The sequence below is a fragment of the Homarus americanus genome, unplaced genomic scaffold (assembly GCF_018991925.1).
Source record: "Homarus americanus isolate GMGI-L3 unplaced genomic scaffold, GMGI_Hamer_2.0 scaffold25827, whole genome shotgun sequence".
Lineage (NCBI taxonomy): Eukaryota > Metazoa > Arthropoda > Malacostraca > Decapoda > Nephropidae > Homarus > Homarus americanus.
In genome coordinates, this window is record NW_024738300.1 from 9,847,490 (window position 1) to 9,861,085 (window position 13,596).

A 13,596-nucleotide genomic window follows, 5' to 3' on the forward strand; every position below is an offset into this window, starting at 1 on the left:
TTTACTTTTATTTTTATCCTTTTTGCCACTGATCAGTTCACTAGCTGCTTGGGCAGTCGGTCACATTTTTGTTACACATTGTTGGCAAGTACTATACTGGGCCTGCACTGGCTCCTGAATGTATCTGAACCTGCTCCAGTGTTGGTCAAGTCTGGTCTTAAAACAGCTCACACTCAGCACCGTCACAACACTCTCTGACAAGTTGTTCCAAGAATTCACAATTTTCATTCCAAGAAAGTTTACCCTCACAGTTTTCTGGACATGTGGCTTCTTCAACCTTGAGCTGTGGGGCGGGCATCTGCCAGCTCCGGGTATGGACACTCAACTGAGATGTTTATACACCTCAATTAGGTCACCCCTTGCCCATCTGTAGTATAGGTGCTCTAATCTCTCTGGATAGCTGAGGTGCTTTAAATAAGGAAACCATTCTTGTTTATGAGGATGCCTTCATCTTTAAATAGGAAATGGCTTTAAAAATGATAGCTTACCAGTAATTTACCTTCACCTAGAAGAAATTGATACTGTATGCATGTGTATGTATTCATCAAATAATATAATCCATATTCATATGAAGTGAGTTCCTGAACTTTCATTTGTATTGGTTTTTATTTAGTGATATAACTTTTTATATACCTGTACAGGCATCCCTCAGGTTATGAAAGGGTTCCACTTTGTGGTGTATGGCACTCCCAGGGGAGGGACGAGGTACTCTATGTTCCCCTCCCAAGTCAATGTGTCCCCCTCTCTCCTCATTTGCCCTCCCCTCTGTCTAGATCTTTGTCCCTCCTCCTAGTCACACCACCCATGCTTCAGTCACACCACCCATGCTTCAGTCACACCACCCATGCTTCAGTCACACCACCCATGTTTCAGTCACACCACCCATACTTCAGTCACATCACCCACGCTTCAGTCAAACCACCCATGTTTCAGTCACACCACCCATACTTCAGTCACATCACCCACGCTTCAGTCAAACCACCCATACTTCAGTCACCACCCTGCCAGTCACACCACCCAGCTTCAATCACACCACCCATGTTTCAGTCACACCCCCAGCACACCACCCGTTCTTCAGTCACACCACCCATGCTTCAGTCACACCACGGCGCTTCAGTCACACCACCCATGCTTCAGTCACACCACCCATGTTTCAGTCACACCACCCATGCTTCAGTCACACCACCCATAAGCTTCAGTCACACCACCCATGTTTCAGTCACACCACCCATGCTTCAGTCACCACCACCCACATGCCCAGTCACACCACCATGTTCAGTCACACCCATAGTCAGGTAGATTGCACCGTGCTTAGCTTCAATCACATCCATGCTTCAGTCACACCACCCATGCTTCAGTCACCACCTATGCTTCAGGTACACCACCCATGCTTCAGTCACACCACCCATGTTTCATTCACCACCATGCTGCTTCAGGTACACCCACCCCATGCTTCAGCCACACCACCCATGCTTCAGTCACCACCCATGTGCTAATCCAACAATCACACCAGTCCCATGCTTCAGTCACCACCCATGCTTCAATCAATACACACCCATGCTTCAGTTACACCACCATGCTTCAGTTACACCACCCATGCTTCAGTCACCACCATGCTTCAGGTACATCACCCATGCTTCAGTTGCCCATCCATGCCTGTCCCACCCATGTTTCAGGCATCACCCATGCTTCAGTCACACCATCCATGCTTCCAGTCCCCACCCATGCTTCACTTCAACGCATGCTTCAGGTACATCACCCATGCTTCAGTCACACCACCCATGCTTTCAGTTTCACCACCATGCTTCAGTCACACCACACCCATGCTTCAGTCACACCACCCATGCTTCAGGTACATCACCCATGCTTCAGTCACACCACCCATGCTTCAGTCCCCACCCATGCTTCAGTCACACCACCCATGTTTCAGGTACATCACCCATGCTTCAGTCACACCACCCATGCTTCAGGTACACCACCCATGCTTCAGTCACACCACCCATGCTTCAGTCACGCTATATGTTAATCTTGTCAGTAAACATGACGAAATATCTTGGGCAACTACATGTGGAATAATTTATTTTTTAATAATGTTTAGTCATGATACCTTTATCAGTTTCCGTGAAGTTTTTCTCATCTGTCACGACTACTTTCACTCCACCTATTTTTCATGGTCTAACATAAAGGGTACAGTTTTTTCACCACTTCAAAACGTAGGTGTTGTTATATCTATATCTATGAGGCACTAGTGGCTACTTTTTATCATCACTTTAAAACGTAGGTGTTGTTATATCTAAATTCATGAAGCGTTTGTCCCGAATGTGACGGCGATAATGATGTATGAGTCGTACAGTTCCCCTGCCTCCCGCTCCTTGATTCTAAGGTTTCCCTAATGATATACGTAAATGTCACTACCATTCGTCAGCTCACCGCACTTTATTCTTTTCGTATTCATTGCTAGACATGTAGTGAGTCTTAAGAAACACTCATAATATTTAAGGAAAAATATCCTAGAATTCAACTACAAAATCCACAATGTCTCTTTTACAGTAATTGATTTTTATTGACGAATTGTACCCATAGGAGGAATGCAATTTTCAAGTGGATGCAGCGTTCATTTCCAATCCTGGTTCGCGCCTGGGGTACATAACGTGACTTTACAGTTGGGAGAAATATGGGCAGTCGAGTCCAGTGCCGGTCACACTGCCGGATAGTCTTAACCTACAGTGGGCTATATTCACACTGCTTCAGAGTTACCATTGATAGTTGTTTACCTGATCAACCCCTCAGGATGTGGGAGGCTGGGACAAAAGCAGGGGAATAAGTTTCCCCCCCCCCCCCAGGATCACACTAGTGAATGAGGAGGAGAAATGGGAGGTTATTCGGCAGGCAAAAAACTTAGCAAGGAGCGAGGCATCTCGGAGTATTTCATTCACCCAGATCGCACGGTAATGCAGAGGGAACAGCACAAGAAGCTCCTGCAGGACTTGCAGCAGAGAAGGGAAGAGTCGAGGAGGAACGGGGACGGGTGTACATGGGTTATATTCAGGGAGTGTCCTTACTTGGAGCTGGTGGATGCTTACTCCACAAGGGGTCACAGCTCAAGATTGAAGAAGCCGCAGGTCCAGAAAACTGTGAGAGCAAACTTTTTCGGAGTGAGAGTTGTGAACTCTTGGAACAATCTACCAGAAAGTGTTGTGACGGCACCGAGTGTGAGCTCTTTCAAGACCAGACTTGACCAACACTGGAGCAGGTTCAGGTACATTCAGGAGCCGGTGCATGCCCAGTGCTTGCCAACAGTGCGTAACAGAGACGTGACCGATCGCCCAAGTGGCTAACGAGCCGATCAGTGGTGGAGAGGATAAAAGTTAACATATATACTGTCATCAAGAACTACATCTCTTCCCTACTACTCGCTATTCATTCTTTCCATTTTCCTTTCAGGTGTTAAACTAAGAACCAATTAAATATACCACAATAATATTTCTTTAGAGTTCAAATGTTAATAGCCGTAATACAAACATCTTCAGGGGTATTACAATAAAGATTCAGCTCAAGTTAAACATTTGCTGTACTGGATGTTGAGTTTCGTGAGAGACAGATGGGAAGAACTTAAACACAGTAAAAACTGGCATTCTGTGCTCCACCGTCTCTCTCTTTGTTTTCAACTTTTCATCACATGTTTAGCTCAATGACGTCACATCCGGTCGGGCGCTCATTAGTGGTTGGTGTCGAGGTTGTCGTGGTGGGTAGTGTCGGTATCAGGGTCGGTGTCTGGGACGATGTCAGGTTTCGGTGTCAGGGTCGATGCCAGGGTCGGTGTCAGGGTCGATGCCAGGGTCGGTGTCAGGGGTCGGTTTCGGTGTCGGGTGTGGTGGTAATTGTTGGAGTCGGTGTAGCAGTGCTCCAGTAACCAAACCCACTCGTCAAATGTAAACCTTGACCTTTGACACAGGGACTTGAACCTTTCATGTCGTGTATATAGAGTACGGTACTTGGTCTTGGGACGACTGACGAAACGTTCTCTTATCGTGTTTCATGACGACATTACCAGCGACTATACAAAAATACAAGTGCCAGAACCTGTCAATAGTGTGTAGTAGAGAGACTGACTCACCACCTGATTGGCTAGTAAGCTAACCAATGGCGTCGATGATGAGGTAACGATAGATAGGCAGCATGAAGGTGTTTAAGTTGGGGTGTCTAAACCTCAGGAGATCCCAACAATAAACAAACGTACTTATTTTTCCCATACACCATCACTATTCCTTATTGTTTGCGTAATGATCAAAGTTTATTCAGCTGCTTGACGCAATCACTCGTATTTCTTCACCACACTGTTCACAGGCCGGACTTTTAGTAACATACAATGATACATTTCTTATACAACACAATACAGCTGTTTCCTGTTGTGGCCTGAAATACATGATATTTCTAAGTGACTTCATGCAATCTTCAGTGACCTAACTACTGAGAACAATTATATATATATATATATATATATATATATATATATATATATATATATATATATATATATATATATATATATATATATATATATATATATATATATATATATATATATATATATATATATATATATATATATATATATTATAAATAAATCTGAATAAGAATATATATATTTTTTTTGGGGGTGAAAATCTCAAGTGTTGCATCAAGATTAAATAGCGTGTTGACAGTTCCCCCAAAAAAAAAAAGAAAAAAAAAGAACAAGAGAAATAAGGATGTGAGGTTTGAGTCATACTGTGATAAGACAATATGGTGTAATGATGTACTGTACTTAGGATGCCTGCTTCCTTTCCACTACACCACAAAACTGAATGGTGAGATGAGGAGAGGAATGAGACTTTTCACCCCTGGTTTACTCTCTGTCTATAACATAAAGTAATTATAGAAATAAGACTTTTTACCCTGATTCTCACCATCTCTCTATCTCCCTCTCTAATTCCTCTAACATTATGAGTATTTACAGGTGAGAGTTCCTGGCACTATACTCTAAAAGTATTTTAAAGGAAACGACATTTACGAGAACCTGACCTAAGCAACCAAAGAAACATACTTACTTCCTAGCCTGGGGGCGGACTCCCGCCATATTAAACAGAACGTACTTATTTTGATATCTGGTACCAATGAAAGTAACATTGTCGAAGCGTCACGGTGTAGTTTTACGTTTTTTTGTGGACATGAGAGTACTGTCAGTTGATTGAAAATATCCAAAGGAGGGCCACCCGAAAGGTGCCTGCACTACGGCACCTAAGCTATCCAGAGAGATTAGAGCGTCTGCAATTGCCTAGCTGTAGTATAATCTAGGCAAGGCCGCAAGGGGTAACCTAATTGGGGTGTATAAACATCTCAGAGGGCACTACTCAGTCGAATGCCCTTACCTGGAGCTGGCGAACGCTCGCCCATACAAGGGATCACAGCTCAAGGCTGAAGAAGTCATTAGTCCAGAAAACTGAGGGCGAACTTTCTCGTAGTGAGACTTGTGAACTCTTAGAACAACCTGTCAGAAGAGGATAAAAGTAAAAAGTCCCTGCCACACAGACGCAATTTTCGTCTCCACCTCCTCCGCCGACTCAAGTCCCTCGGAGTTCCTAAGCCCGAGCTCCTCAGTGTTTATTCAACATTCATACTTCCCAACCTCACCTATGCCTCCCCTGTCTGGTCTTCCTCCCTAAATGCCACACAACATAAACACCTAGAAAAAGTGCAAAAGAGGGCATGCAAGATTATTCTCTCCCCTTCCTACTCCACATATCAAGAAGCGCTCAACACACTGACCCTCTTGGTTATCTCTGATCATCACCACGACCTCATCTGCAAATTTGATGAGAAGCTTCTGCACCATCCTCGACACCGGCTCCTACTTCCACCCGAGATCCCTTTCAAGCACGTACTGATCGCTATAAGTACAGCCCGGTCCCAACCAATGTAACAATTATAAATAACTTGTAATCAACCAGTGTATTCACTCCCAGCCAGTCTTACATTTTTGCACTGTCACTATGTTGAAATGCCCTGTAGCATGACCTTCTCCCCACCTAGTTATTATACATCATATTTGCATCACATATGTTACTTGTATATTATTTGTCAATCAAGTGACCCATTCCCCAATTATGTAACTGTATAATTTCAGTCATCGGGCTGCCATGCTCTTTCAATAAACCGTTAATTATTATTATTATTATTACACACACACACACACACACACACAAACTCCTGGGTGTAACTATAGACAACAAACTTGACTGGAAGGCCCATGTAAATAACACAGTGAAGGCAGCCTCGTACCGTCTCTACATGCTACGACGACTTCGGTCACTTGGGACACCCACGCCAGAGCTGAGGACCATCTACAACGCCTTTATTCTCCTCAAACTAACGTATGCGTCACCAGCCTGGTCATCTCTCAACTCCACCCAACAACGTCAGCTAGAGAAGGTACAGAAAAGGGCCTGCAGAATCATGCTCGGCGCAGAATACTCCGGCTACACCAATGCTCTCTCCACCCTGGAAATGCCATCCCTCAGTGACCTCCACCACCAAGCACTGGAAAGGTTTGGCAGTGGACTACTGCACCACCCTCGTCATCGCCACCTCCTGCCACCTGCAGCCCCCCACCCAACTCCCGCAGTCCGCCACTACAACAAAATTCAGCCCATAAAAGCCAGCACCGATAGATATAAGAACAGCACCATCCCATCTATTGTTAAAATAATAAACAACTCCTGGTTTATGTACTGTACAGCCGTGTAAATGTATTCAATGCATATTATATCATTATGTCTAAATCAAATGTAAGTCCGTATATTTTCAGCCACCGGCTGCAACTCTATTAATAAACCGTTTATTATTATTATTATTATTATTACACACACACACACACCTGTTAAAGATTTCTGGAACCATTTCTGTCTTAGAGTACCTAATTGCTTAATAGATCCTTTCCTGTCTTAGTTAAACCTTTGTCAGGGACTCTCAGACTTCCGACTCAGGGCAGTACAGTATATATTCAAGTCCTCCACGACATACACCCATTCACGGACTGATGGATGGTCAGCCCAGCAAGGTGAGCCATAAAGAGTCGTGTCTTATCTCACACCCTGTGTCTTGTGGGTATAAGCAGCTGGGTCTGTGTACGATATAGTGCTATTTTTCAAGAAAATATTTGTGTGTAACCCTTAAACTAGAAGACCAATAGCTTTATTCGATAAAAACTGACCGACGATGAGTATAGGCAAGATATAAACAAACTTTATCTAATAATTCTTTTGTGTGACTCGTGTTCAATAATGGATCCAAGTTGTCATAAGTTTACCGCCATATGGGAACTTTTACGAGGATTTCAGGTTCTTAGGTGAAGGTAACAACGGGAAACAATCAGGCCTTGGTTCATCTTGTTTACGTCAATGGTCTTCCTGAGGTGCGGCTCCTGCCTGGGAGTGTGACTCACGTCCTGCAGCTGGCTACAGCGACCCAACACTCCTGCCGCGACGCAGGCAGTAGAGTCCTACTCACCCACACGGTAGGGTACAGAGGCTCCCGCTATTGAATGCAAAGTGGTACCAAAGGCTGTTTTCCAGTGATACATTGTAGGTGTTTTAACAACAACGTAGGGCGGTGTTCTTCTCCCATGCCAGAGTAAACCATACATCTGAACATCAACGATGTCTTACTTGCGGGCTGTCTTGTGCAGTGTAATGCTCAGTGCTTCTTTTGCAAACAGTCAAATATCTCAAGAAAATCACACGATCCAGTCACAAAATCATCAAGATGAATCCCTCCACACTGGTGACGGGTCTCCAGGAGGCTCACACCAAGACACGGCACTGGACACCAGCCACGTGTTTAAACCTAAAGTCATAACAAAGAGAGAAACTGTAACACCAAAGTGCTCTGAGGTGGAGTCTCCCAGTGACCAGGTTGTATTCCTGAAGGAAATAAATATGAAGAAGTACAAATTCTTCATTCAGCCAAAACCAGGATTTCGTAAAATAATGTTTCACATGAAGGTAGATAATGAACTAAACCAAAAGGATCCATACACCACCGCGAAGAACATTGTCTTCAACAGCTGGGAACTGATGGACATCACAAACGGTTCCTGGATAGAAGTTGAGGTAGAATACTTCAAACATCGAATCTGGTTAAAGCCAGATAAGAACGGGCTGAGAGTTATAATAGGGAAGTTAACCCGAACGATGGAATCTAAGTGGCAAATAACACACAGCTATAAGGGCTTTGTGATCTTCGTGGACGGGTCCTCAAAGCTACTCTTCGACTGCTCCCCTCTGGATATTGTCAAATATGAGGCCATCGCAACGGTGTCCAACCCGCTGCTGCTGCTGGGTGTCCTGGGTGGCGTCTTCCTAGTGTTATTGGTGGTGACCATCTGGGTTTACGTCATCGTGATTAGACGCCACCGACACAACCAACACCCTGACCACCCACCACCAGTGCCTCCACTACCTAAGGCCCTAGTAAGCTGGAACCTTCTCTAGTCTTCTCTTATTGGCAAAGGAAACACTATAACAATTACCAGATCTACTTCTGTACAGATTAGTCTCACCAAAATACCTTTCAAACTAATTGTCAATAAATTTCAGTCACTCTCTACTACAGTCTTCACCTCCCTGAACTTACGCTCTCGGTGGCAGCCACTAAGTCTAAATCACACACTCATAATTTACTAACGTTTATCTCAGTCGTCTGTATACCCGAGTTATTCCATCCCTCTTGTCAACAGCCTCTTATATTCTGTTCAGACTTCAGACTCACATCGACTTACTCTTTACCATTGTTTGTATATCTTAACTGGGTTTACTTAAAGATTAGTCTCCAAATTATTTCACCTCACGATTAAAACACCCTAACGCTACCTTGGCGGGGGAGTTAGGTTAGATTAGGTTAAGTTAGGTTAGGTTAGGTTAGGTTAGATTAGGTAGCATTGATTGTTTTTAACATTCTGGCAGTTGCCTGTACAACAGTGTTACCAGAAATTTTGATCCACATAGTAGATAATGGCAATAACAATGCTCATAAAACCACGAACCACGTCGACTCTATGGATAACGATACGTTTTGGGGAACTGTATATGTTAAACCAATGTGTTTATGATGACTTTGCTCAATAAATACCGACTGTATCTATCTGCCTGTCATCAGCGACGTAGCTTTTTGTTGAGTGTTTACAAGTAGAATCTAACAACCTTCATTCATTCACTCCTCCCTATCGTGACCTCTCCTCCCTGCGCTATAACTTCACCCCGTTCCTCCTCCCTCCCACACGAGTTGTTTAGGTTAGGTTAGGTTAGCGCTAGAGTAATTAATCTTCAGTGAAATAAGCTCGGGGCAAATCTTCAGGTGTTCAAGAATATCTATCGTAAGGGAGACTGCCGTAAAATTTTCCCATATGAATTTCCCACGTAAGTTAGTGATGTTGCTTAAATACATAAATTCTTTGTCTTCGTAGCTTGAGTCATCGGTCACGTCACGTCACTTCCCATGTTTTTGTTTAACTACCAGACCGGTCCAGAATCACACTACAACCATCTAGTGGCCGTTAAAGACGACTCCTCCTAATTCCAATATCATAAGTGTGTGTGTGTGTGTGGAGCTTATCGTGTTGTTGTAGGAGTAGTGTTTGGGGTCGAGTGAGGTGTTAGTGTTTTTCTGTATAAGATGGGTTTTATTTGCTGCAGATAATTATAATTCACTAACCCTCTGTGGCCAGGTTCCTTTCATAATTAACAGTCACCTCCCGCTACAGAGGCGAGGCCAGGTGAAGAGTGACCCAGGTCCCAACTATGAGAGTTTCGAGGAGGACGCCCTGACTCGCCTACGCCAGAAGCTCGACCCCAAGACTTTTAGCTGCTACAACGCCACCTCGGATGCCGCCGCCAAGTGTCGACGCAATGATGCCAAGACGAATATGGACGCTAATGGTGAGTTTCCTGAACCTCGCTACCAGGCCCAGACGAAACTCTCCCTCCTGGAAGAGAAGCAGAAGATGTGGGAGAAGAACCGGGATGGACTGGCGCCCGAGAGTAGCTATGTAGAGATGCATGGCATTATTGACAGCAACTCGGATCTGGAACACTGAGTGTCACTGCTGTACACCTCCTCCACTGTAAAGACTGAACACAAACATTGCGCCTTCCTCACTACAGTTCACCTGGGAAATATATCCATTTTTTATATGACTCCTATTTTATTGATTAGTCTCATAGAACGTATCACCCTGGCAATGTATGTTTAGTGTTCAGTTATACTCGGAAAGTATAAATGTTAAGAGAATCTTTAACTGCTGTAGCTTCTGTTATCTCAATAGTGGGCGTCAAAAATAACAACAAGGTGATGGCGCAATACTCTGGCTTGACTTGGTGACATTTACAAAGAAGAGAACCTTCAGAGTGATGCCCAGACAACACGGAGTAGTGCAGGTCACTGTGTGTGTCTATATACCCACATATTGTACCTTTATACATACTGTACATAAGTTAATATGTAAGTTTGCGCACGCGTGTTGAAGTGTGCACGCATTCATGTGGGAATATATGCCAATGTATCTAACTCCATAAATGTAAATATTTTATATTCATTAATTTATATATACATGGGTTCTCACTACATTTGTCTTACATCCCGAGGTTGTTACACACCATGGAGCGTTTCCGGAGAAATAACAGAATTCAGTCACTTAACGCAGCTGCGATCAGGTCACCCTCACTGTCTACTGAGTCACAGTAAATATAACAACACTGTATATATAATTACGCCTCTTACCATACATACAGTACATGGCCTAACCATTCATAACCTAAGTGTACGAGTTTCTTTGTGAAAACACGTCATTGCCTCTAGTACAAATAAACATAATTAACATAATACTGAATCATGGGTATACGAGTAGCTTTATATTTACCTCACTTTAGGTCTTGAGTAACGCACTTCATTTATTTTGGACTTGACGGAGTTGGGTCACCCGGCCCTTCTGGATACGAACTTTGGATCACGACTGTAGTTTTAAGTGAGGTAAAACATTAAATATGACACATTAGACAGGTGCACCCATATAAAAGAGGAGGGTATAGTCACGGTCAAAAGTTCGCTCCCCGTGGTGAAACTGAGTCATAGGAATGAGTCTCTGAGCTTACCCTGACTCTCATCTGGTCCGGGTGTGCAGTTTTATTTCATCTAGTCCGCGATTTACAGATTACAGATTGCCCAAGAGGGGGCTGGTTTATTGGGCACCCCCTTACATCCTGTGCAAGGTGAAGCGCAGAAGCGTTTACAGTGCCCAACTGGGAAGCATGCGGAGTTCATGCTTGCCTTTATGACTCATGCATTAAGGGGTAAAGGCCTGAAGGGTCATGGATTTTGTCAGCAATACTGCTTCAGCTTGGGAGAGGGTGAACTTTTGACCCCGAGTGTACTTGAGAAAGAGAAATTTGGGCTGTTTTCTCTGTTCTTTAATACACTACTGTACTGTAAAGATAACCAAATAAAATGTGCAGTTCTATAGAAAGATGTTTTGTGATATGTGATAACATTTCCCCACTGTACCCAAAGAGGTTGTTACGTAGAAATAAAGAGAAATAAACAATATGCCACTTCCAAAACCTCCTTTTGTCGGTAACCATAGAAAACGGACGAGATAATCCACCCACATCAGTACTGTATAATATTCACCTAACTAAATGTGTGACTTACTGTAGGTATGTGTCATGAAGCCTGGCGGGTAGAGATTCAGATTTATCACACACACACACATATATATATATATATATATATATATATATATATATATATATATATATATATATATATATATATATATATATATATATATATACACGTGGGTGAAATATTTGTACATTTCCTTTATTAATTATTTCCTTATTTATTGGTGCCATTGTTGTTCATACTCATTCTTTACTTATATAATCCTACCATTTTTAGTGCTAAATAGGTATGACTCACCAATTGTCGGTAATTAGGGGATCGTATCTTTATAACGGCTCATTTGCGACACAATTGAACGTCAGATTCGTTTGAAACAATCGTTACCGCTGTACAATCACCACCACCACCATCCTGGTATTTTTATATCGGTTACCAACACCTACAGTTAGTTAGTTATGTTTCTACATAAATTACCTCAATTTACGACATAATCGTATGTAAAAAGTGATTTACAGAACTAAAAAGAGAAGACGCTTGTGGCCGCCGCCATCTTTTTTATTTGGAAATAAACCTCGCTACAAAGCAATCCACATCGAGCTATCAGCTATCGCTTGCTTCGCACGGCGTGGGGAAAATACGGTATTGCAATACTAAAAGTCTTCGATAGACCTTGCCAATACTGCCACGTTTAGCGTACTACGTAACGCGCGTATTGCCCAACTGAACGCCGCCCTGACAAACCTAGTTGTTTATTAATGACTAAGAAGAAATAAACTGTATATGTTGGGTTAAACACGAGGCTCTCGTGTAATGCTAAATAAACACTGGTAATACTCTGGAATATTATCGCAAGTTAACCAGTAATTTAAGTAATGATTTTCATGACGTAAAAACAATTAATCTTTTTATAGAGAAATTCCCTAAGTTTCTGGTTAATGTGCGATCTGTTCTAGAGTATAACCAGAATATTTTCAAGTGATTAAAGACCAGGATCATTTAATATTTGCAAGACCCGTATACGCCATAGTCTGTTTGCAGCATAACGGCAGATTTGGTAATACTAGGCCACTGCCTAAGCGATGAGCCGTATCGACCTATACCTACAGTATGGCTCTGCTACGATAGTGCACATTGATCGCTGGTACCATCTCGTTTTATGCCTATTTTCTATTATTTTTGTCAATGTTAAACATGTCACATCAGAAGTGTACAAACTTCTTAAACATACCTATTTGATAACCTGAATTTGATAAAATTAAATTATTTTACTTACCTTATACACTCCAAGTGCCCACTGGATGATGACTTGACAACAGCACAGCACTATGAACACGTTAAAGGTTCTCACTAAACACGGTAATACGTAGAGTATGAAGAACAACACAGAATATAGGTCGTATTCCACTTATCCATATGCTCGGGCAAAATGCCGTTCGCGGAGTAAACGTCTTGAAACACTTAAGTTCATAGCAGTGTCCTTATTTGGTGGAGCACTGAACTTTGCCGTGCCCAGAAGACAACATAAAACAAACATGGCGTACAACAGGGAGAGGGCTATTCTAGCACTGGGCATGCTAGTTATCTGTTATTGTTCTTGAAGAAGTAGCGAGACGAGAGCGAAAGCAATTACATTATGTAGAAAGGAATGTTTAGCAAGAAGGGAAAACGGCATTCAGTATCAAAATTTAGACCACAAGTTGGAAATAACGAAGAGGTCAAATCAATCATTATATTCAGTCCAAAATATCAGTTAATTTTAACCTTTCTTATCATTGCCTTTAAAAATAATACTATAACCGTGCTTCAAAAGAAATTGTGAAATATTAATTTTGGAAATAGCAGGTAAAATAGTTTTCCCTCAACTCGCGGTGCAAATCAGCT

General features: G+C 42.6%; 1 protein-coding gene across 1 annotated transcript; it reads left to right on the top strand.

Annotated features, from left to right (window-relative positions):
• The first annotated feature begins 7,530 nt into the window (after positions 1–7,530).
• LOC121873833 lies at positions 7,531–11,635 on the top strand. Its single transcript, XM_042377578.1, has 2 exons — positions 7,531–8,510; positions 9,800–11,635. The coding sequence occupies exons 1-2, from the start codon at positions 7,698–7,700 to the stop codon at positions 10,130–10,132; spliced, it is 1,146 nt and encodes a 381-aa protein (XP_042233512.1). The 5' UTR covers positions 7,531–7,697; the 3' UTR covers positions 10,133–11,635.
• The last annotated feature ends 1,961 nt before the right edge of the window (positions 11,636–13,596 follow it).